The sequence below is a fragment of the Idiotropiscis lumnitzeri genome, chromosome 14 (genome assembly GCF_059441095.1).
Source record: "Idiotropiscis lumnitzeri isolate Australia: NSW breed Sydney's pygmy pipehorse chromosome 14, RoL_Ilum_1.0, whole genome shotgun sequence".
NCBI classification, from domain to species: domain Eukaryota; kingdom Metazoa; phylum Chordata; class Actinopteri; order Syngnathiformes; family Syngnathidae; genus Idiotropiscis; species Idiotropiscis lumnitzeri.
The window spans coordinates 3,338,285-3,364,941 of NC_142404.1; the positions used below are offsets into that span (position 1 = coordinate 3,338,285).

The 26,657-nt window shown below is 38.3% G+C and overlaps 1 protein-coding gene across 2 annotated transcripts in view; it reads right to left on the bottom strand.

Annotated features, from left to right (window-relative positions):
* dpp10 (dipeptidyl-peptidase 10 (non-functional)) overlaps positions 1-26,657 on the bottom strand; it is a 148,947-nt gene that overhangs the window by 11,734 nt on the left and 110,556 nt on the right. For both annotated transcript variants that reach the window (XM_088315681.1, XM_088315682.1), the window contains exons 6-16: positions 21,885-21,937; positions 14,825-14,906; positions 14,481-14,601; positions 8,944-9,098; positions 7,461-7,558; positions 7,178-7,301; positions 4,669-4,707; positions 3,142-3,249; positions 2,714-2,805; positions 2,566-2,613; positions 2,120-2,241 (exon numbers count right to left, since the gene is read on the bottom strand). In XM_088315681.1, coding sequence (XP_088171807.1) covers positions 2,120-2,241; positions 2,566-2,613; positions 2,714-2,805; positions 3,142-3,249; positions 4,669-4,707; positions 7,178-7,301; positions 7,461-7,558; positions 8,944-9,098; positions 14,481-14,601; positions 14,825-14,906; positions 21,885-21,937 — 1,042 coding nt within the window. The remainder of the gene's footprint in view (positions 1-2,119; positions 2,242-2,565; positions 2,614-2,713; positions 2,806-3,141; positions 3,250-4,668; positions 4,708-7,177; positions 7,302-7,460; positions 7,559-8,943; positions 9,099-14,480; positions 14,602-14,824; positions 14,907-21,884; positions 21,938-26,657) is intronic.

Here is a 26,657-nt window from a genome sequence, read left to right on the forward strand (position 1 = left end):
TAAAAACTGAGCTCCTGAGAATAAATTCCCATTAAACTGACATTTAAAGTTTAAATCACGACCATAACATTTAACAGGAATAATATTCAGAGGCACCATCTCAGATTTACTTTCTTTTTTTCATCAGTCCTCTGAGCTTTAATGAGATACTTGAACTGCCAGGTGTCTTTGGTGCTGCTGTGCCAAAGGTAAATATCTCCCTGGGGAAAAGTTGTGGGGCATTTATACCAATTTATTGATAAGCTTCAATTGACTGATAACATTTACATATCATCTTTCAAGTAAATTATTAAATGTTTCCACATATTCCCTGCGATATGCTGGCTTTCCCTTGGTTACGAAACACTGACTACTTGGCCATTTTGTGTCACATGATATTTACAAAGGTAATTAACTGACTAATGACTATTTACAAGGAACACAGTCGAAACAATCTGTTATTTAACTTCAGTATCTCGACTTGTAAATATGTAAAAAAAATGTAGATTTGTTGCTTCTGCATTTTGTTTCATGTGAAAAACTATGAAAAAAATGTCAAAACATTTTTTTATCTTCTTTATGTGGCCAGTTCATTTGAGAAATAGCAGCAAACCTTAGAGACAAGTTTTGTGCAGTGTAGTAACCATGAGCCAGTGTAATCAAGTATTTTTAGTATCAAATACCGCCCCAAATCGAGCGGACACTCAGCAAAATATGTATATTCAAACTAAAATAATCAAGAATGAGACATATTTGAATTATAACTATTCAATTTAAAGCAGGACTGTCAATGATGCAGACTTCCATCTTTGATAGTCCTGCGTCAGAGGATACAATACAATACAACACAATACAATTTAATTTTTATGGCGCATTTCACAACAGATGGAGCTGAAACAAAGCACTTTCCATATGGTGTAATATAAATTAGCAGGTAATAAGCACCAAATAAAACACAAACACATTTACAATAGATACCGGAAGAACAGCAGAACAGTGACAGTCTCATGTTGAGTCGAAAGCTAAAGAATAAAAAATGTGTCTTCAAACAGGTTTTAAAAATGGACAGAGAGGGAGCTTGCCTAAGATTCAATGGAAGGTCATTGCGAAGGGAAGAACCGGTAGCAGAAAAGGTGCGATCCCCCCTGAGGCTCCACTTAGTCCTCGGCACCTCCAGCAGCATTTGGTCCACAGACCTGAGGCAGCGGGCAGGTGAGTAGGGGTGGCGGAGCTCAGAGAGGTACGCTGGGTTGAGGATTTAAAGTTTTGAAGACGAACAGAAGTATCTTAAAGTGAACTCTAAAGTGCACTGGGAGCCAGTGAAGAGAAGACAACATTGGGGTGATGTGATCTGTCTGCCGAGCGCCAGTTAAAAGGCGAACGGCCGCATTTTCGACCAGTTGGAGGAGCTTGAGCGAGGACTGGCTGACTCCAAAGTAAATTTCATTGCAGTAATCTAGCCTAGATGTGACAAATGCATGGATTACTGTTTCTAAATGCTGTTGGGAAAGAAAGGGCTTCACTTTATCCAGCTGCCTGAGATGAAAGAAGCTGGATCGAACAACAGCACTGATCTGCTGATCTAATTTAAAATCACTGTCCAGTTTAAAACCCAAGTTTGAGACTGTTGGCTTTAGATAAGATTGTAGAGCCAAAATGCATTAGGATTATTCAGTAGTTGCAAACTAAGAAATTAATTGTAATGCACCACATTTAACAATTACAACACCAATACTACAAAGATATTTATTTGTTTGTTTTAATCAAATGTGGGAAAAATGATTAGTTTCATGACTCCACTGTTACCTAATGCATCTTCATTTTATTTTTCACTCTCTCACAGTCTGCTCTCGGCCCATCTTCACTTTGTTTCTATCTCAGTTTTTCCTTCCTTCTTTTGCATATTGGCTGTTGATTTTCCTAATGAGCATGGTTCAACACATCTGGTAATGTCTGGTGTGAACTGAGACTCATAAATAAAATTGACTGGACTTAACCTTTTTTGACCAACTGGACTCAGGCCAAATCCTTAGTCGCACGGTATTGCCGGACATGGATTACTAACCATGATAATGACATTGAATTAGGTCTCCATTGTCTCAATGTTTAAGAATACCTCACAATATATGTGATTACCTACCTTTACAGTGGAGGATAATGTGTTGGTGCGTGGGGCTCAGAACAGCATCAAAGTACAAACAGTGTGCCTTATTGAGCTCGCATGTTAAACACCAGCGGGGAAACAATCCGACAGTTTTCACACTAAAAGAAAGAGAAAATCAGTAAGACAATGAGAAAACTCAAAAAGATGAATACTATACAGCTAAAAATCTTCTATCCATTGCTTTGCATTCATGATGAAGAAAAAAAATGCAAACGGGCAAAAGAGAGTATTAATCAAACATTGATACTGGACATACTCTAGTAAGAAAGAAAGTAAGAAAAAATATTTAAAGTAATCATTATATGTCAGTTAACTGCTCATAAAATGCTTAAGATTAAAAAAAAAAAACGTTTATTTCTACACCACAGCAATAAACAAAATTAAAACATCAATAATATGACAGTAATAACTGAAAAACAAACCTGTAAAGTTGTCGCCTTCGTGGAGAACCCTCCGTACTGAGGAAATAACTAGAAAATGATGATAACAAAGAAACATAAAGTTAGCTTCTTTAATACTTTTTGAACCCCCCACCCAAAAGACCACGTATTTGTCATTAGTTAAACTTACAGGTTATCAGTATTTTCGTCATAGCCAAGGATTTTCGTCACCTCCCAGTTTCCTGACGTCAAATGCCGGACTTCATTTTCATCCGCTCTGAACTGAGACGAGCAAAACAGGATGGGTGACCATTTCAACTTGCACTCATGTGAGCAAGCGATCAAAAAAAAGGTTGGACAGATGATTGGGAAGGTGCAGTCCCTGGTGTGTGAAAACTGACTAAACTAACAGGATTTCCGCCATTTACAGACATCTGTATGAGTTAATGATCGACTGTCTGGTAGAAGCAAACAAGATACTTTATAGTGCCCCAAAATGACATATAAGCAACATTAGTATTTTATTTGGTGGTAAAGAAAGTACAAATTGTAAACCAAACGTGGCAATTTTGTGGGCGACACTTTAATTGTTCAATTTCAAGACAAATAAAGCTTCACCTGAGTATTGAACATTGCGATGTGATGAAACTCTCCACGCCCTCCTTGTTTAACTGGAACCGTCAAGAAGAATCTTTTGCCATCTTTAGAGAATACTGGCTCTTGGTTCTACAGAAAACAAAGAGATGACATGCTTACAAACACGAGCCAAATTTGAAGTTCCTTCTTGAGAAATTTGTTATGAGAATACAAACCAAATACACCACTGTTGTGGTACATACTTCAATTAGGTTTAGTGATAGATCGATAAACGCCCATTTTGGTTTGTTAGGAACATTTAAAAAATAAAATCTTTTTTGGGGGGGAAGACAAATCATTGTGTTTTAAAGAGAGAAATGCAAAAAAAAAAAAAAAAAACAACATTGAACTTCACCTAATATTATTCATTTTCGTTTTTCTTCCTGTCACATTTTTGAATAGTGTAGAATTGATTGAAACATAATTAAAAGGTTTGAAAAAAAAATCCACACATTTAAAACTAGTGCCGTGGAGCGATTACATTTTTTAACTAATTAATCTCAAACAATTCCGTAATTAATGGCGATGAATTTTATTTTTTGACTAATATTTTTTATGACTCTTTTAACAGGTATCTACTTGAATTCTATCTTGTTATTAATGTAAAAAATCACCAAATATGAAGTGTATTTTAAATCAAAGACTGTTCTAATAGCTTTCTTTGATCCTTGAATACGATCTAAACTGAGTCATCTTTACAGGCATTGTCCATAGAAACAATTTTTGACCATTAGCATCACACTCCAGCAGCGTTGATTTGCAAGGTCCAGTGGCAACTTGAGCAGGGTGTTTTGTTTGAGATGATGTGCTAAAGATGTATATCTAATATGGTACAGTGTTTGATATGCAAATTATAAGTAAAGAAAGTAACTCAAACTGAGTTAAAATATTCCATTGCGTAAATTTTTTAAAAATTAATCTCGAGCTTTAATTTTGACAGAACTATTATACCGGCATTGCTGCAATTTAGTGATTTTAACAGTTTAAGGAATGTTACCTTGGAGGAGGGAGTTGGAGGGGGCTTGTCAGTGGATAAATGTCATCCTGCATCATCTAACAATGACTGTGACGCGAATGTTATCGTTAATGGGTTATCATTAGCATGCTTTAAGAAACTGCTGCATTAATTTCCTCTTCTTGAAGTTCGAAAACGCACGCATGATACTTGCGGCCCTTTTGAGACTTTAGAAGGCATCCATTTTGAGTCGTGCCTCATGGGCATCCAAAGACCCAACACAGCAGGTCCTTTATATATATGTATATATATAGGTTAAAAATAGCCCTTTGATAACTCATTAAGTTCACAAACAGTAAAAAAAATGCTTATGAAATAAAAGAATAGAGAAGTTCATACGATTCCCCCCCCTGCAAATTCTATGTTTTTTCTTGGGGGGGAGGGGAGGGTGGGTGTTAAGAACCTGACTCGTCACCGGAGTCATCCAAATAACGCCCAACCCTTATTTAAATAACACCCCCAAAAAAAGAAAGAAAAAGGAAAAAACAGTTTACCTGTTTGGAAAGCCAGAGCTCAGAGTTTTCTTCATGCCTCTGAAAAAGACACAAAGAACATAGTGAGTACCACATTTTTACAGCCATAAGCCACTTGAGCGCAACACCAGTTGAGGGTGCGATCTCAGTATTATGTCCTGGGCCCGCCACACTAGCAGGTGCAGCTAGCTCACATAAGCTAGCTAATCAGTGCTCATGCCAGCAAAGTACCACGGCCAAAGCCATCACCTCAGACCAATGAGAGAGGTCATGGAACCATAAAGGTTTGCTACCAATAACATTTCCTCTATCCAATTAGTGATGTCATGACAATACGTTTAATAGATAACGTCAGGGGAGGGACTTCAGTGGTCCACACTCCTTAGAGTCACGGTTTCAATTCAAAACCAAAATAACTCAGTATAGAAGCAAACAATGAAACAAAGAAATAAGATTAACACAAAACATGTATCTCTCATGCCATTTATATGCCCAAAAGAAATAAAAATAACACAAAAAGATTATAGCAATGGCTTCTTGGGAGCCACGCAGGCTCGGCCAATCACATGGCTGTTTAGAGAGATGTTTGTGGTGTGCTTCGGGCTTTTATATTTTTTGCAATCTGTTGTCTAAACCTGTGACGTTTCTTGCTTGCAATAACATGAATGATAAGACAGACTACGGCATTTTGTCCAGCTTTCTCCTAGACCATCACCCAAACACCATAGTCACATAATGTATTATGTAATTCGAAGAATAAGTGACTCAGACTCTGACTAGCAGGGTGTGCTAACATGCACTCTGAATACCCCAATGAAAAAAAAAGTCGAAGGTCGTGCGTGATGCTCAGTCCGTATAATAGGAGTATCGCATTGCAAGGCGCCTTGTTTGTTTAGGGAAGATTTGGGACTTTAAAGTGCGCCCTGGTCCCGAAAATGCAGTATGTTTTTACTTTCTTTTTTGAAAAGTGGACTTCTAGAAGCAATGTTTTTTTTTCTTTCAACAAAGCCCGTGTCTAACCTTTTTAAGGAATTGCATTCTTACTCCTTATTTCATTCCAATAAGAGATGACAGAGTGTCGTTGGGGATTCAAAGTCATTTATTTGTTTATACAAATTCTACAAAATAAAAAAAAGTAAACTGGAAACTGTTGTTTGCTGGGTCCGAGGGCTCTATTTTTGTAGAGAGTGCATGTGTGCACGGTGTACAAACTGGCACTTCAAGTCTGGTTTACTGTTTGGTAATTTGGCAGACTATGCCGGGCTAGGCCCGGTGTTCCATGGATATTTTCTTTCAAACGTCCCAGGCGCGACAGACAATTTGGAGACTAAAAGTAGACTAATCGTTATACCATCTAAAACAGGTCTAAGTTGTGTTCCAGTTGGTGTGGATTTGGTCCAGGTGAAGGTAAACAGAATCTGAGCTCCGTGGGGAATATCATTAATATGACAACAGTATGCATTGAACCCTCTGAGTCATTGTAGAAATAAATTCATTGTAGGCATTATTATTATAATCTTGTCATACACGGACCAACGATTATGGATGGACGGCAGTCTCCAATTGCACACTTCGCAGCAGCCAATTTGACATAACCCGCGAGTGGAGATCTTCTTGAAGGTCCTTTTTGAACATACTTTGCACGCATCGATCTCCTGCTTCATTCCAGCGAGTCAGTTCTGCTTCCGCCATGTAGACGGTGCAAGTGTCCCACTGTATTTAAAGGGAGTGAGAGGAGCTATTTCGATTGTTCAAGAAGCAAGTTGCACAGGGGCATAAACGCAGATTTTTAATTGCATAGTACGCACATATACGAAAATAAAGTTAACTTCACCCATGCTAGAAGAAAGAAGATGAAAAAACATATACACACAAGACAACAAAACAGTTAATCACAAGAGTTAAATGAAGTCTGGAAAAATAAAACTAGATTTTGCATTTGAAAATAAAACATTTTTTCACCCTCATCTTATTGTAAAATTGTCATCAATGAAGTAAAACGCTGCCATATCATACATGCAAGAAGCAGTAGTTGACTGATAATGAACAACTGCACTATGAAAAAGTCAGAACAGACACACAACCTCAGTGATGACAGTCTGAACTCAATGAATTGATTTCTAAAATGATTCAGAGCGTGGCATGCAAACTGTTGTAATATTCATGAATGAAATACATCCACTACCCATGGAACTGAAATCGGTGTACACCTGTGCTGTGATTACATTCACCAAAATTTCGTTAAAATACCTGCGCCAAAACTTAGGCGTGGTTTCATCTGGCGTTAAAGGTTAGTCTATTTTAAGCCATCAAATTATCAGATGCGCTAGATGCATGCAATCAATATCCCAAACATGCACCCGGAGGTTTGCGTCGGCACAAAAACCATGATGCACCAGTTTGTACTCTCGAGCACAGCCACGTTATCTACAAATAGAGAGCATTCAATTATGCGTTCTATTCTTCCGAATACAACTCAAAGATGAGTTGTTCCCTCAATCCTCTTTGTTGGTTTATGGGGTGCACATACCGTGACACAGGCTCCCGTGGTGGTGTCACACACAGTCAGAGTGGAGATGTTCTGAGCCCGGTTCAACCATCGAACAGATGTATGTGTCTTACTGATCCATTTCACCATGGTGACATAATGATCCCTAAGGGGCAGAGAGATTATCATATCTTTTTGTTCTCTGCGAATTTATGGCAATAGAAATTATTTGTATAATGTAAACTACTGTAGAGTGTGTTTTGAAGCAAATTGATCCCACATTGTTTTTGTCATTTTCATGTAAGAGAAATGAAGCTCCTCTCACCGTAGTCTGAGGCTGTCAGGTGGCATGAGCTCCAGCGTGTGGGTTGGCCCGTACAGATTGACAACAAAAAGCTTCACCACTGGATTGGGTTGGCCAGCCTGCATGTGGGAGAGAATTTTGACTTTAGTGAAATAGCTTCATTTGTCAGAACAACATTATTACACTAGATACAAAGTCTAAAGAGTAAACAAACAAAAATTTCATTGAAAGGAATGTTATATTTTTGGATTGTTTTGCACATATGAAAAAGATTTGACATATTTGTAAGTTTATGTAATAATGCTTAACTGAATAAAATTTCAACTGCAATCGTAAACATCAGACATTTTTTCTCAGCATCACCCTATTTTAAAAATGTATCACAGTGTGAGTTGGAGGCTTCCATTCCTTAGGCATTGCTCCGATTTAGTGAGTTTTACAGTTTAAGGAATGCTAGATGAGCACTAGGGTGCGACGGAACCTTGGAGGAGGGAGATGGCGGGGGTGGGGGGCTTGTCAGCGGATAGATGGCGTCCTGCATCATCTAAGAATGACAGTGATTGACATTGATGGGTCTTAGGTTCCTGCCTTAGTCTGAGATGGTGTCACTTACTGTAGTTCAGCTTTTTGTCTTGAAACCAAGGGAAACTGTAACCAAACATTGCTGAAAGCAAGAGAGCGCATAAGAAGTTTGGGGCACCAGTCGTCGTTGCTCATTTTCCCCCCAACACACTGACCTCACAGGCAGAGGTAATTATATGATTGAGTACTACTATTCATTTTTGCCGGAATAATAGGCAAACGGCAATATCTGCACATGTATTGGCAATACAGCACTTTCACAATAACAAAGATCTAACAACCTAGAAAAGATCTATACAAGTGACAGCCTATTATCATTACACTAAAGATTATCTTGAAAAATGTTTATGGTCAGAATATACTTGGATGTAATGAAATGCAAAAAAAAAAATTGCTCCTTTCAAAATCTTCTCGCTCATCAAGTGAAACTGGAACTAACCATCCGGTTCGGATTCGTTCGGATTCTAAAATGTCAGTGCGGAATTTAGATGCCTAGTTCGACGCGCAGAAGAATCAGGAGAACATTAACGAAGAAGGATCAATAGTAAATGTGTGTGCGATGCGCACTCATAGACACCGGCGTGCCGGACATGAAATAATAAGAATCAGCAGGAAGTGAGAGCTTGAGAGCTCGCAAGTTGTGATAATGAATACTTCTTGGCTGTGATCAAACGTGTGCCTGAACTTTAGAAAAAAATCTTACTTTCATCTGACGTTGTCTGCTGATTGTCATTCGCAAAGCTTGACGACATGCAGGTGGCTTTGTTTGTGCAGAGATAATTATGGTATATAGACCTCTTTGTCCTTCAAATACAATTTCAAGTAATGCCTGAAATGTGAGGCAATTCCAAATAAATAGTCGATGATGTGACAACCACCCATGAAACCTCATAATTGGGGAGCGGTCATGAGCAAGACTTACCTTGGGGTACGGATACTGTTTTCCTTTGGGGTACGTCATGCCAGTGAATCGAGGCAAAGCCATGTTGGGCACCTGACTGTCGTTAAGCACGAGGAAGGCCAATCTCTCTCCATCCGGCGACCACCAGTGTGTTACATGGGTCTGAAGGATCTCCTCTGAAGGCACACAATCGTCTATTTACTTTATTGCATTTATTATCTTCATACTCTTTCACTATTCGAGATTTCCCATAACTGAACTGACAAGGCTGAAAACTTTGCAAACTGAGTTTGGGTTGCACAAACTAATTTTCCCATAATAACAGAAATCAGTGAATTGGTGAACTCTTTTTGCTTTTGGCTGCATTGCGACTCTTTTTTCCCCCCGCCAAGATAAAGAACTGTCCAACAGCATTAAAGGGACCACTTGTCAGCACCTAATTAAGCTTGTGTTTGTCTGTTTAATTAAACCAAGCAGCTTCAAAAGACGTGATTGTGAGTCGCTTTTGTCAAAAGAGACAAGGCATCACTTAACCTCTGTCTTTTTCAGAGAATTGCAATTCATTGTAAGGACAGTGTTTAAGGCCACCCATGGCAGCAAAATCTACCCGTTTTTGTACATCCCTTAGGGCGGACATTTTATCACTTTCTTTCAACTGAAAATGTACTGACCAATCACGGCTCAGCTGTTTTCTGAAGCTGAGCTGTGATTGGTCATTGTTAGCTGAGCTCTGAACAACTGTAATATCATTTTCAGTCAACAAAAGTGACAAAATGTCCGCAACTGAGATGTATAAAAATAATAACAATAACAATAATTTGTAGTATGGTAATATATAATCATTAAAATGTATGATTTTAAGGGTAAGATTCAACAATAGGTGGAATTTTTCTTTCTGAAATGTCATAGCTATAAATTACAACAGATGGTGGAATGCATATTTAATATATTTTTTAATTGAAAAAGATATCTCTAAACCCTAACATGCTAGAAAAGAAAGTAAAAACTGTAATGTTCTGCCTTCTATTTTATAAGAAGTCACGCAGGAACAGTGATGCTGCAAGCTTGTCTCTTTATTAACTGGTCCGCATTCTCGTCTCCGTGCATACTCACTTGTTCGTCTGGTAACCACAACACACATAACAGGCAATACTGCCAACTAGTGACCAATGATATAACTGCTATCATTACAAAAACCATTAAAAGCATCAAAAGTACTTTGAGGGACACATAAGGCATTTCTGATTAAAATCTACTGTTGACCATGGTTATTATTTTGCCATTAAAAGCATTTCTAAATGTGGCTTGAATAAGCTGATTTTATAGAATGAAACCAATGTTCAGATGTTAGAGGCGTTCCAGAAGAGAAAAATAGGGTGTCTTTACAAATTACAGATGGGGCCATAGCCCCCTCTAGTCCCGTTGTAGTGCTGTGCATGCTTACAAAGAATACAATTTTTATTGCAGAAGCATACTCTCATACTGGAAATTGTAGAAATGGTTCACCAGAAACAAAATCAAGCTCCTCCCATGGCCATCTCACAGTCTCCACATCTCAACCACATTGAAAATCTGTGGAGTGAGGTAACGGAGAGAGAGCAGTGGAGAGGCGATTGCCTCAGTGCTAAGCAAGAGCAAATCAAGTTTGCAACCACAACAATTGCAAGCTTGTTGCCTTCAGAATAAAAGACAACTAAGGCATCCTCGTCTATGTACAATACAGTATTAATTGCGAGGCTTTTATTTTAAAGTTGGCATCTATGCATAGCATGAACGACTGTTATGGTGGCGAGATTGACTTGCTGCTGGCGAAAATGGCGGTAGCCGAACACGAGGACACCGCAGCCTGGATGGTCATCTCGTTGGCCCGCCTTCAATTGGATGCCAGCCAAGCGCAGGGCACACACAGACAAACACAAATTCACACTCACAATCACACCTAGGGACAATTTAGAGTGTTCAATTGACCTGTCATGTCTGATTATTTTGGACGATTGTGGGGGAAAAAAATTAAAGTAGCCGGAGAAAACCCATACGTTATGGAGAGAACAGGCAAACGTCACACAGGAAGACCGGGTCGGATTCAACAACAACCTCTGCACTTTGAGGTGGACTTCCCCACCGTGCCAACCCACGGCAACATGTTAAACAGGAATTTGATGTCTTCTTTTTTTTTTAATATGGAGCATTAATTTGATTGCCACTTGTGTAGCCCTTGAATAATTTGTTGTAATTATCCATCCATCCATTATCTGAACTGCCTATGCTCATGACGGCTGCCGGCATGTTGGGGCCTATTCCAGCTGTATTCCAAAATTGTAATTCAAAACTGGCGAAAAATAATTATCAGGCACATTAATTAATGTATCTCCACATATTCACATTAAAACACAATATAATACACATTCACATAAAATTATCATTTCTACAGTGCCCATATTTTTTCTGTACTTTTGTCCTGAGATTATGAGCACAAACCACCTCAGTATTTTAGCTGTTTTTATACCAAATCAGGATGAGGGCACATTTATCTCTTCCCTCTACTGTACAGGAAATAAGATTGCTTCTAACATGAAATTGTTGCTAACATGAGGACCACAGTTGGCATTAGTGCTCTTCATATTTAGAATTTTTTTTGCCAAAATGGTCAGAGAAGTCACTGATTATTATATCCAATCCATCCATTATCTGTACCGCTATCTCCTCACAAGGGTCGAGGGGGGTGTTGAGGCCTATCCTAACTTTTGGCAGTAGGTGGGGTACACCCTGAACTGGTTGCCAGCCAATTGCAGGGCACACGTAGACGAACATGCATCCTCGCTTACGCTCATACCTAGGGACAATTCAGAGTGTCCAATCAACCTGCCATGTATGTTCTTTTAATGTGGGAAGAAACCGGAGTACCCGGAGGAAACCCACGCAGGCACAGGAAGAGCATGCAAACTCTACACAGGAAGGCCGGAGCCGGAATCAAACCCACAACGTCTGCACTGTGAAGCCATCATGCTAATCCACCATTCCGCCCACTAATTATTTAAGTTGGCAAAACATAAACCACTGATGCCGCTGTTCTTCTTTGCTAGCACTGCTGACACATGTACATACATACCATAAATAAAAGCAGCGCATATTAGATGATTTAGTTCGACTGTAACAGGCCGGACAACCTGTGGTGCTCATCTTAGAACCACACCAACATTTTATGTGCAAACCTGACTCTAAGAGATTAGGTGCTATTTTGTCGGAAAAAGGGGTTGTAACATCAGGGGTGCATTTTGTGTGGCACATATGATTTGTTGTCAAATAATTATTTCTTAATGTTGATTTATTATTATTTTTTTTTACAATAGCATGACATTATTTAGTAATGACATTGAATTTATTACATCCTCAAAAGAACATACCTTAACCAAGGGTGCCAATAATCATGGTGGGCAGTATACATGGGGGGGGGGTGAGTATGTTACTGGTATCTCCAAAAGGAGGCCAAAACCTGGTATGCTTTAGTAGGAGTCCGAGGTTTACACCTGTCACCAATAGTATACTGACAGACCTTAGCAGTGGTTTGGCTCAGGTGTAGAGTGGCTGTTTCCCAAATTTGAGATCATGGTTTAATCCTCTACCACATCGAACTCCTTTACATGTGTGTTTAAAATGCGTGTAAAGAGAACTTTAAGTGGGTTCAACCTTGGAGTGACTTTTTAAATGTAACGAACGTGTAAAATGTACTCAAAAACACTTCCTGTAAAATTTTCTTAGAATTTCGGAGTGAAGAAACTGCTGAGATTTTTCAAGTAAATATCACTCACCATTTTTACAGTGTATGTTCTACTGCTGTTTACTAGAGAAGGGAAAGAGGTAGAATCAAACTATTTTTTCTGCTGAAGAGCTGATCACACGGTGTTGTTTTCGGCAACGATGATGACGACAAATATATTTCTTTCACGCCCCTTTTTTTCATGAGGATAACGAGACGATGACGAGCTAAACGAGGTTCTTTGATCACGAAAACATGACGTGACGCACATGAATTTTCGTTGACGAGACGAGACGGGACGAAATTCTTAGCGTGTGGTTCGCCAGACGGTCAAAATTTATGACATCCCTTCCTATTGTACATGTCCGTAATCTGTCTTTCAAAAAATTGCAATGAAGTGCAACCTACCCTTAGTTTGGGCACGCCCACCACAACAAAACACATACACATCTGTGGTCATTCAAAAAAAAAAGCCTGTGGTCATTTGTCTTGGCTCACACAGCCTGACATGCTTTTCTTTGACGGACCACGGCGGCAGTGACACTCAGTAGGCTACTTGGTTCTGATAACGGCAAGCTGTTACAAGTAAAAACGACATGTTTGATAAAGTTTGTAGTTGTGCTACTGTATTAGAACAAGTCCACTCTTTATTTTATGTTGCTTAAATAAAGCCACACCAGTTGCCAAATAAAATGTTTTGGTTCTCGGCATATTTTGGAGCAATGAGCATAGATTCCAGTTTTACCACATTCAACTGTTTGTAATGCATAATCTTTCGTAGTTGATCAGTAAGTCTTTGCTATTGGGTGGAACCCTTGAATGCCTAGTCTTAACTAAAACGGACTAAAACCTCTTAGAATTTACGCCAAATAAATTTACGAACTTTTTTGGGGTGTTTCCGTCGACTAAAACCAGACTAAAACCTTTTTGAGTTTTCGTCAACTAAAACACTTCACAAATAGGGATGCCTAAAATATAACAAAAACAAATAAGCATTTTCGTCCAAATGACTAAGACTAAATCTAAAATGCCTGCCTAAAACAACACTGGCTGATCAATTGTATCAAGTGTTTTAATAACTAATAGGCTTCCAAAAGAAAATGGCTTATTGAGCAGTTTGAAGAACTGTAGCGCAGTCACTGATGGTGTAGTGGTACACTCGCCCGAGTTGTGCGCGGGCAGCGTGGGTTCAGTTCCCACTCAGTGACGGTGTCTATGTCTGCCCTGTGACTGGCTGGCGACCAGTTCAGGGTGTAGTGCGCCTTTCGCCCGTAGTCAGCTGGGATAGGCTCCAGCACCCTCCCGTGACCCTGTACAGGATAAGCGGTGTGGATAATGACATGACAAGAACTGTTGCCAGTTATCTGTACTGACTCTAACTTTTTGGTCATAACAAGAGACTTTAAACATGTTGACAATAACAGAAAAATATCATGAGGTTGAACACTGACTCAGGAAAGTAAACTGAAATCTTGCGGTATAGTTAAATTAGTGGAGTTTGCCATTCAAGACCTACAACAAACAAATAAGGAATGACCACAGCTGCGCTTTCAGAAAACACATGCCAAAAGACTTTCCTTGTCATATAACAAGATCTATGATGATCCTGTCCTGGACGTCAAAGACACTCAAGACAATCGCCGCCTGCTATAAGAACAACTACAACATAGCAATTCAATGCATGGCATCACTGAAGCATTCCCAAATAAAATAGCACCTGAGAAGTCTGATTTGCATGAATGGCTATTTATGAGCTCATATTAAACACGGAGATATTAAAACAAGGTGAAATGTGGATTACCTTCATAAAGCCAGTCAGCAATCCCATTAAATATGACCCCTTCCTTTCCTGAAGATGTGAGCCTTAGAGAGTTACTCTTCACATCAGACTGATAGTAAATGTTATTTTCAAATATGTAGATCTGCAAGGACAAGGAACAAACAAACAAAAATGTTCTAGAACTTTACACAGATGAAAACAGGGGGCATTGGCTACTTAGATCACAAGCGTAATTTTAAAAATGCAAAAAAATACATGATATTATAGGATATGATGCATGTACTGTAAACATCAACATGTAAGGGCAACTTGACTGAAATGGAATAAAAGAGAAATGCTATGAAGGCGAGTTCATGTTTTCTAACCAATTGTTGGCCTTGCACTCCCCAGGCAGCATACTGCAGGACGGAGTTTACCACCTCTGGAGGGTCCAGTTCCCAAACCTCCCTGGAATGAAAACCAAAAGAAAAAAAAAACAAAACAATATCAATATCTTACATTTCTATAGCATTGTCCAGCCGATACCAGTTTTAGAACAGTAAAGGAAGAGGGACAATTTATAAAAAGATTTCATCAACAATTAATTTAACTACTATGCATTTGACATCAAAAGTAAACTTCTGGTTTTGTCATTGTTTCTTTTATGATACTATTCACCAAACTCTTTGTGGATAATCTATTTGTGAATAAAAACTGTAAATTCCATGGACAGCTCTTTATTCATAGGAGCATGTAATGCATTACCCTGATTTCAGTATACAATTTTAATGAAACACATTCAGATGGATTTGGTGGAAATGTTGTTTTAGCAAGGTTAAAAAAAAGAATGAACACATGTAATAATTTAAAATATCAAAGTTACATGTGCATAATGTGTAGCACCAGTGGCACAGTGTCTGCAGGTAGCGGGGCCATGGCACATGAATGTAAGGAAATGGGATCCAGAAACATCACCGTAAAAAAGCTGACTCTTGTACAAGTTGTTCCAAATATTGAGTTTGCATTTCCATTGTCAAGCACCTTTGTCAAATCCCTGCCTCAAAACATAAAGTAGTCACTTAAATGGTTTTGCAATTTTTGTGACCTATGCATATAGGCATATACTTATGAATTGTATGCAAGATTATTGGCATGAATGCTTTCCCAAAATGAAAATTCTTTTGAAAAATGAAACCGTTATGATTTCATATTCTGTAATTAACTTGATTAAATATGACAATCATTATACAGCAATACTTTGAACATTTTTATATGATAGCGATTTTTTTGTGTAGTTTTAGTTGCCGAAAACTGCTGACATCTCAGTGAGTGAAAGGAAATTGCAATTTAGTCTCTTTTTTATTAATGAAATTCAATTTATGGCTGTGTGTGTGTTTTACGGTAGCCTGAAGACAAGTGGGGGGTTTAGTTAGAGTATGTGTGACAGCTAATTTCCAATATCAGCCTCGTTCCTACCTTAGATTATATTTGTACTTGCATATTAAAGATGACAGTTTTTAATTCCCCATTTACAAAACAACATTCGAGGAACAAGTTTTCTCCTGATAAGACTGTAGGGTGTGGATTAATTGGGAAAATTCCAGCATTTTGACGGTAATATTCATTGTAATGAATTGTAAAACAAGCAAGAAAAAAAAACAAATTATGAATTAATTCATTTTTGGAGCGATAAATTTGTTTTGGTTTTTTCCATAGACTATATACTGAACAAGTTACCGTATTTTACAGACTATAAGCCGCTACTTTTTTCCAAGATTTAGAACAATGTGGCGAATACAATGGTGCTATTTTTCTGTGAATTTGTCTTTCACCTTTAGGGGCACTCTATAGTTTAGAAGATACGCTAAATAAATTTTTCTCTCTTGGGGCTGTTCTGTTTTAATTAGCAGAGTTGCTGCCGTGTTAAAAGGCACTGTTTGAACAATCTGCTTATGTACCTTTATGTGCATTCACAGTACAAAATCTTTCTGTACATGCACTTGAACAACACATTTTTTTCAACATAGAAAACTGCGGCTTAGTCTGGCGCGGCTTGTATATATATATATATATATATATATATATATATATATATATATATATATATAGTTGTTGTTTTAGTTGCTGCGGCTTATATACAGTCGCGCCTCATAGTTTTCTTACTTCCACTTGCAGCTAACAAGTAATATGTAATACATTTTGTGAAATAACGTGCACAACACTGCTGGTTGTAAAACACTCTTTTGGGCTCCAAATTTCCTGTAATTGTGGCACAAATCTAACGCCATTCTATAGCATCTGCCTACCACACGCAGAATACTTTTGCTTCCTTTAACAATGAAATCTATCCATCAATTTTCTAAGCCACTTCTCCAGGCGAGGGTTGTGGGGGTTCTGAAGCCTATCCCAGCTGTCCTCGGGCAGTAGGCGGGGTACACCCTGCACTGGTTGCCAGCCAATCGCACGGCACACAAAGACAAACAACCATACATGCTCACACTAATACGTAGGGGCAATTCAGAGTGTCCAATCAACCTACCATGCATGTGGGAGGAAATCGGAGTAAAACCCACGCAGACACATGGAGAACATGCAAACTCCACACAGGAAGGCCGGAGCCAGAACTAACATATCATATTGTCATTTCTATTGCTATCGATCAGGTGTCTATTGTCAATTATATTGGTTTCGAAATTTGAATCATTCCCAGCCCCACATAAGTTTGTAATCGTATAAATGAAACCAATTTTTTTAGCCAAAGACAATCGTTACCTCATAGACTCAAGAACACATCAATTTCAGACACATTAGAAATTCATATTTGAATTGTTCTACAAAAAATTTATTTCACCAACCATGTTAGACACGCACCCAGTTAAATAAAAGAGCACCACAATGTCAAAAAATAAAATGTGTATTCAAGTTAAACAAATATAAACAAGGTGCTTGAAGAAAATTGCAAATAAAATGAGTGTGTGCGTGTGCGTGCGTGCGTGTGAGTGCAAGATGGGGCACTCTGGCTTCATAGTGGAGTGGAAGAAAAGCACAAAAATACTGAATAATGCCAACTACTGAACCAAACCATACCTGCATACTCAAATGCATCTACTTAAACTGTAACCTCCTGCAGGTGTTATTTTAAGACTGGTTGTCACAGAAGACAACATCAAACAGTAATCCGGTTTGCATATTTTTGACATTAGCACTTAGCACTCGTTGACTCAGACAGCCCCACTTTATATTTTGACATCTTGTGTCTATTGTTTGTTGTCTTGGATGTACTGGGCCGCGAGGGACGATTGGCACTGTGGAGCTTCAATCTATGCAATTTTAACTCTGACGCCTCTGCACCCTTATTTGTGACTTGACATTGGTCAACGGCTTTTCTTGCATTTGTAACCTTGTGTGAGCAATGTCATCCTCTGTCTTTCTGACATAATTTGCTGTCATCTTATTCCAAAAGGGTTTCAACGAAACAAGGGTCTACAAAGCATGCTGCTGAAGGAAGTGGTGAGAAGTTGTCAGCTGTTATGTCAAGAAAGACACTAAAGAGCCAAAGCACTCTTTGTAGGTTTTTCCCATGTACAAGCGAGAATTCTGACAGGTGATTTATTATATTTTTATTTTTTGGGAGATCTCCGAGTACTACCACGAGGGAAAGTGATTGAGTGTCACTTTCAAGTGACTTAGTGTGCTCTGCAAATGGCAGAATAAGGTTTTTCATTTCTGCCACTCGCTGGGCTGCAGGCTGTTTCAACCCATGGACATCCGTGAGGTGCTCCATGCCTTCAAGACAGTTGTGGCAACTTCTGCATGGGTGCGTTTCAGAAAAAAAACACCCTATTGCTGCCATTGTCAGGAATCATTGAAAGGATTTTTTTTCACCCCATTCTTCTATTGACTCCTCCACAAGTTTACTAGCTACTCTGCGGTGTGAGAGTGAACCATGCCCTTTAGGTTCACAAGTGTGCTCAGCTGTGCAGTCCTTAGGATTGAAGTAACAGGCACTGACTCACACAAAGTCCAACCCTAGTTATTCTGCGTGATGTGGCCAGGTTTGTTTGACATTTTTCTTTCTTTTCTATCAACACATTTTCAATCAAATTTAAAATGTTATTACTTTTTGGCATTTTAAATTACTTGGCCATTTTTTGTATTAACAGCAATGAACTTCTCATCTTGGACACTTCAAGCTGGGAGTTGTGTGTGGCCTATCCACTGCGCAATTCCTTCTTCTTTGGTACGTTACTTTGGGGAGTTGTTGTACAGAACATTCTTGTCGCAAGGAAATCCACAGCACTCGTTGGCTTGGATGGGACTTGCTTTATTCAGGCTCTTTCTGGCGTGCAAGAATAGAAACAATGTGAGGGGAGAAGGAAAATCTAATTGTTTAAGCATAAATCCCTGCTATGATTCTTTTTAACCTCAGGAAATCAACCTATTGCTGAATGATTGATTTGATTAATATAAGAATAATCAGAACAGCAGTTGTTTTATCAGTAGTCAGTTTTCACATGTAGGCCTGTGTGTGGGTCTAGAACACAGGTGTCAAACTCAAAGCCTGGGGTCCATATCCGGCTCGCCACATCATTTTATGTGGCCCGTGAACAGAAATCATGCATGACTTCATGTTTCTTGCTAAAATACCAAATTGCAAATTGTCGTCAATTTTGAAAATGTTATACTATTGCAAGCATTTTTTTGTTTGTTACCAATTACACTGTTAAAATGAATTGAATGATAGTTAAACAAGCAACATTTTCCTGGATTCTGACTTTAAAAATTAGTTATCCACCAGTTTGTTGTGCTTATGTAATAATAATAATATGATGATGATTTATATGGGTTCGCTGTCATAATGAACAACCAAGCGAAATCCAAACTATGATGTGGCCCGCAAGACAAATGAGTTTGACACCCCTGGTCTGGAATAAGGTACTCAAAGTGTTATGTAGTGAATGACAAAGCTAGATAGCAGCTAAAGTATATTGCCAACAAGGGATGTAGAATACATTTGGGAGCAATGAGTCAGGTGGAAATCTCTCTCTCTCTCTCTCTCTCTCTCTCTCACTCTCTCTCTCTCTCTCTCACTCGCGCGCACGCTCTCCCTAAATTGCGTTTGTCTTATCAGTCATTTCCAGCTAACATCTAGAGCTACTGTTGAAATATGAATGATTAACCACAACCTTATGAGTTAGCATAAACTTTATAAAATACAAACTAAAATTACGCTAATGTCTTGACTTACCTCAACTTCATTATATGATGCTAAGAGATTTTTCTTCGGATTGGTATAGCTTTTTTTCCTTTGATTTTCAGGCCTCATTTCTCCCCATCTTTTTTCATTACATATTCAGTTTTCTTTTCCAAGCCAATGCAGTGGAAGTGTGTGCAAATGTGGTTTTCTCTTTTTCATCCCAAGACAATCCCAAATTGGCTGGCCATCGGCCCCCTCTGCGTGAAATTGCACTAACCAAGTGTTATCCCACCACAGCTGCTGTGTCTGTGCCACCCTTGTAATCTGCTTGGACCCCCCCCAAACCGTCACCCCCCCCCCCCCAGGTGCCACTCCAGATAATTGACATGTCATGGCAACCACACGGCACACGTCTTGCAAACTTAGATTATATGCATTTAATGTCTGTTAGAACCAGGGTTTGGGATTTTTAATTTGAGTTTAGTTTCCGTTTATTTTGACTTTTTATTTCAAATTCAGTTAGTTCTGATTATTTTTCAGAAAAGATTTGTTAGTTTTTATTAGTTTTAGTTTTGAGGAAAATATTTAGTTTTATTATTTTTGCATTTGTCAGGTGCATTTTTTTTAAGTTAACAAGTATTGTTCATTAAAATCTCCAAAAAGATAACATTAGAAAATGTTATTAACTTACTAACTGTGACAATGCATTTTATTTTGTCTGAGACGCAATCATCATAAAAATAATCCCAAATGGGGCTCCCTTGTATTTTTTTCCCAACTATGCTGTTGTTTTATTTTTGTTTTTTATAACCATGAGACCTCATGGTCAATGCATTACTTTCCTTGGGTCGCAGAGGTGCCGTACGGCTGAACAACTGTCGTAAATCCAGCAGTGCCATGATTTACATTTTAAATTATCACAAAAATCTTATAAAGAGGAAAATGAAAGATATTTTCTAAATAATTATCATTCATTTCAGACAATGTTGTTTCAGTTAGTTAGCATTTTTCCAAAACATTTTCATTTTTATTTTATTTTGTTAATAGAATAAATGATTTTATTTTTTGTTAATTCATTTGTTTTTGTTTGCGATAAACTTGGTTAGAACCATCTGTTAGTTCGAAATTCGTACATCACCTGATAGAAGATACCTTCCACAGCTTGTCAGGTAACAGTGGTCTATTTCCCGGTAATTATTTTGGGCTGAAAGTGGATATTTGATAACATTGTGTGACCAAAGTGATGCCAGTCTTAAAGTAACAATAAAATATGGGTAGGTTGAAACATCATAAATTAGAGCTTAATGCAGCAATCGAAAACTGTTTAAAACTGAAAAATTTTTGTTGTGACTGGTTGTTCCTTGACGTATCAGTGACTATGGTCACTTTATACTTTGTTTCTTTATGTAATATACGCCTGATGTCTTGCAGTATTTAAGTTCCAGTTACTCAGTCATAAAAAAAGTCAATCTTAAAGACAATAAAAAATAGAATTACTATAACAATAGCAGTATTTGAATTTAAATAAGCACTGTACAGTCATGTAAGTTGACTTATCAATTTCTGTCATTTTTCATGTAACTTTCTAATGAATTGCCATTTAATCTTTAAATTTGAAATATACTTTCCCTAAGAAATGTTGCAACTGTTATCTAAATTAAAAAAACAAAAAAAATATTCAAAAAAACTGGGGTACTCTGATATCAGAGCACCAATATGCCATATAGTAACACAAGTGACTCAACATGAAGAAAATGGCTCAACAGAAGATGTGTTTTTACTATTACTCATTGAATAATTTAACATTTCAAAACTTTTTCATTAATACGTAGGATGGTATGTGCCAGCATGTGCAAATTTGATTCAATATAAAAGTGGATGTTGATTGTAGACGTTTTACAAGATTTTGTTTTGCAGACCCCCTGAGATAGAATTGGCCACCTAAAGGATAAAAGTCTAGCTACGCCACTGGGGCTAGCCTGTCTCATTGAGGGTCATGAGTGAACAAGCCCCTATCCTAGCCCCCAAAAAACAAAAACTATGCATTCACACTCACTTTACGACTGAATATTAAAAGTTTGCAATAAACCTTAATCAAGCTGATTAAGAAGACTGTCGGAGGAAAGCAGACGATGATGTAACCTGGGTACCCGGAGAAAACCCGCACAGGCACAGGGAGAACATGCAAACTCCACACACCCTGGATTGCTAATATGATTGCAACTATTAATATGGACAGCCACACTTACCTTGTGTGGATATTGTAGATGCTGTAGGAAGCCATGTAGGAATGTCTGTAAACCTGGAGCAAAATAAACATAGAAGGTCTTTCAAACACATTAATGCAAAAAGCAGCAGTGCCACAGATAATGACATCATGATAAAAAATGGAAAGGAAAAAGGCATCAAACAGACTGCTTGCTGCTCACAGCGATAGAATCTGTAGACAATGCAATTTGCACGGGTGACAGCTGTGATACGATTGCATCTTACGAAAGCCATTGCTGTGTGCTTTGCCTTTGGAAAAGCTGTGCCTGACACGATAATATACCTCCATGGTTGCTGAAGGAGACAGCACACAGTCCATATTGGCCTTTCATCATAAAATGACAATACAATACAGAGCCAAAGAAACCATACCATAAACGCACAAAAGGAGATGACACTATTCCTACAATATTTTATCAACTTTAATCAATAAAATCATGATTATGATGAGAAAATTCCCTCACTTTTCTGAAGTGAGAAAGTGTTAAACTTGAGAAGCAACAATGCATTTGACGTTTGTAACGGGTTCTATTTATTTAACATATATAAATCATTTGAAAATAATGAAACATTCCTGTAATTTAATGAAATGATGTTTTTTTTATTTTTTACTGTCACACAATTATAAATTACAATTATCCACCAAAATGTGTACAGTATGGTATGGTACATGTCTCAGTCATACTAGGATGATGATTTCTTTGTTTATATCTCATAAGGTAGAGTTATTCACTCTGATCAAGGGCATGGAAGTGGGCAGAAAAATTGGAACCCCACACACCTAGCACATTTATTGGTCGCCTTTGCAGTTTTTTTTTTTTGTTTTTTTGGAGTAAGGTATAATTGTGTTATAGCCTACTTTGGGGTTAATAAAAAGGCCTGACTTTGATATTCAATACTGTAAACTCAAACGTAAAACAGCAATATTCCCAAACCACTATAAAACAACCTTATGATAGACTACTGTGTGTGTACGTGCTGTGGTAGGGTTGAGTTTTAGGTTAGGGTGGGTATATGCCTGTACAGAATGTGGTTCTACACTTGCAACTGATGGCTTGCATCACCTGAAGACCCAACAGGGTCATGTCAGTCCCGTTTTGGGTTCAAGAAAACACCTACATTAAAGTACTTGTTACGCTCGATACTGTTGATTGTGACATAACATCTTTCCATCATGACTATATAAATACATTTGACTTGACTTCACTCTGTCATTAATGTTTTCGACAGTATCACAACTCACACCACGTACACTACATTGGCTTTTCTCACTATTTTGTGTGACAACAGCCAGGAGGGCAGCTGTTATGTATTTTTGGTCTGTGTTGAATCTCGTGGTTATGCGTGACGTCATCACGCAGTGCGTGTGTTGACAATGTAAACTTCTTCATGTCATCCTGCTCTGCTCCGTTGCGATTAAAAAGTCATCCGTCTACACCTGAGCCTTCCTTCATCCTTACCCGAAATAATAGTAGAGGATACAACAAAAGTGGCGACGAGGACGTCTGAACCTACGACGGTTTTTTTGGGGGGAGTTTTGGCGGGTCGCGGAGCTCGGATCCATGTGTTAGTCGGTGCCATTCCCCCGGCGGTGACGACGTTTTTTCTCTCTTGGGGGAGGACTTTACGCTGAGTGCGGAGGAGAAGTGGCGGCAAAAGGTTTTTGGAAGCCGCGGACATTAAAAGTTTTGAGGAAGACAGTCAAGTAAGTGGCTGGCTGATTAACCAGGCGCAGAATGGCGGGAGTTATCGGCTCGATTGGCCCCTTTGACGAGGACGTTGAGCAGTGGAGCTCGTACACGGAACGTTTAGGCTATTTCGTTCAAGATAATGCTATTGAGGACGAAAGGCAAGTACCAACGTTTTTGAGTGTGATGGGTCCGAAGACATTTACTTTGCTTCGTAATCTGGTACAACCAGCTGCATCGGGGAGTAAAACATATGAAGAGATAGTGGGTGTTCTCACTGGCCATTTTTCACCAAAACCTCTTGTCATTGCCGAGAGATATAGATTTCACAAGCGCAGTCAAGAGGAGGGGGAGTCCGTAACCATTTTTGTGGCAGCTTTGAGAAAGCTAGCTGAACATTGTGAGTTCAAAGAGGTGCTGAATGACACACTCAGGGACAGACCGAAATAATAGTAGAGGATACAACAGCAGCCATATGCAATCATCAAATGTAAAGAGAAGCAAAGTAGCCTATGTTTTTACACAAATGCAAATATCAACCTAAATAAGAGGCATATAAAATTATGTTTCTGACAGGACTTGACTAAAAAATGCAATAAATAAAAAGATCGGCTAACTGCAAAGTAGTTTGGCGAACATTTATTGTGCTGATCTCAAAAGTCAAAATCAAAACTCAAAACGTTATTGTCGACAATAACATTTGTAATATCATATGAATTTAATATAATATATTCATCCATTTTCTGAATTGCTTATCCTCAATATTAATATAAGTTTAATCTTCTAGGCGACTCCTCCTGATTGACGTACGGGACGGCGTAACATTTCCTGTTTAGCTTTGTATGTAGCATAATTTTGAATTATTTTCCCTCCAGACATTTTTTCCATTGTCTGATATTTTGTTGGTCAAGGTTGGATTAGGGCCGCTTTGACGTGGTTCCAGCGAGACCTCTGTACTCAGTCACCCAAGCACTTAAAACCGGTCTTTCACAATACATTAGCTTGGCTTAGCAATTCGCATGGCTTCTCCGCCTTTCGCTCTGTTAATTAATCTCATTGTGAGAAGTGTATCTTATTTGCCGCAATGGAGGGTGTGGCTATAATGAGGTATGAGTAAAAATGCCTTTTTTGTGTGTGTAAATAGTTATGAAGAATTGCAGTTTGAAACCTGGTGTCAGTTGTGTGATAAAATTGGTAAGTGAAAGCTTTTGCCCATCAAATCAAGGTTCCCTTTTTATTTATTACACGCAATTTGCAGATGACAAATTACGATTGACATGATAGTAGAAAAGTTACACGATAGAATCTCGACTTTACTGAAAAGTAGATCAAAATATCAGAAGCAGAATTCCGAATCATCTTATTGGCCCAGTATGTAAAACTTACAAGGGATTTGTCTCCGGCACTAGTATTATAGTAACAGGCATCTACAATCAACAAATACATAACATATAAGTGTAGGAACTCTTTCCGTAATGTAGAGGTGCCATTGCGCAGTAATACCACCCAAATGACAGCTGCGCAACAACTTGGAATGTCATAAGAGCAGAGATAAAGTGATCAGTGGTGCAGTACTTACAATTCTACTACAGTTGTGCAGATGATGCAGATAATCGTTGTGTGTGTGCAATTACGCGGAAGGTCCTTGAGCGCTTTAAAGTGACGGTGCTGGGGGAATATTGATCAACAACAGCAGTTCGTATATACAGAGCAATAATAATAATAATGATGCCCCACAGGGGTGTGCAAAGTTGGAAAACACTTGCATAGTACCACTATAGAGTTTGTGTGCCAGTAACACTATGAGTATTTTATATTGTTCGATATCTATAACTTCAAAGAGTGCTCTCGAAGCTGCTGATAGACGTGGCCAATATACACTGACATGTTTTAATAGCTGTAGTTAATAAACATTGTCCTTATACAGAAGTCAAGCGTGAATTGCATGTGTGTTTGGATCAAAGTATTAACCTCTATTTTGGCAAAAGAACTCCCAACTAGGGTCGGGCTTGTCAAAAATGATATGACCGATATTTTTAAAAAAATATATTCTAAATCCGCAATTGCTTCACAGACAATATGGCTAGATAGCGTCTTGTTTATACCTTAAATTGCTTCATACATGTGCAAAACATTGTACAATGATATTCTGTGGTAATATTTAACAATCAACAACTTCAATTGATGAATATATATGACACTTGAATGTCTCCTATTATTCCATAATGACAGATATCATCACATTTTGAGGACCCCTCCAGTAAGGGATGTCATCAAGATGGCCGGAAGGACACAGAAGGTAGTGATTGGTACCGGATGGTCAACCAGAATGCAGAACCCTCATACTATGAACCACTTGCAGATGACCCAAGATTGAAGGATTATGTTTTAAAATATTGTATCTTAGGTTCTCTTCTGTAATGCCAAGAAATCTTTTTGTCTAATTTTGTGCTGAAACATCTGTACACTTATACAGAACTTTTTCCCCATCAAATAGCTACAGTGTGGTCCTCTGAAATGTGAGAGAGGATTGTGAATAAATTATGGACTTTTACTTGACTGCACAGACTAACCAAACATCATTTTAAAACAGAGGCCCATCCCTTCGTGTTGACTATTCTTGCTAAAGGCCTGAAAGCCATTTGCAATTTTCTTTCAATGAATGGGCTGCTAGTATAGTGTGTGTGCACGTATTCATTCATTCATTTATTTATTTTTTGCTTTTGCCAAAACCCACAATTTAGGCTTAGATTGTAGCACAAAACTTTCAATTCCTTGCCAAATCTTGCTTTTTTTAAGTTCTTTTTCCTTTACGTTATATCAACAACACAAAGAACAAAATAAAGATTTCCTGCAAACAATTTCCCCTGCAAATAAAATTCAGTCCCTGCAAAAGAAGCACAGTTGAGTTCCATTTGTGCAAAGCCTAAAAAACAAGACCAGATGATCTTTTGTTGAAACGCCTTCGAAAACAACAAAGCCTTTTCATAGAGATGTCTGACAACTTTGACTTCTAAGCTGCTCTTAGAGTTCCACGACTCGAAATGAAAGGTAAATGGTAAAAGA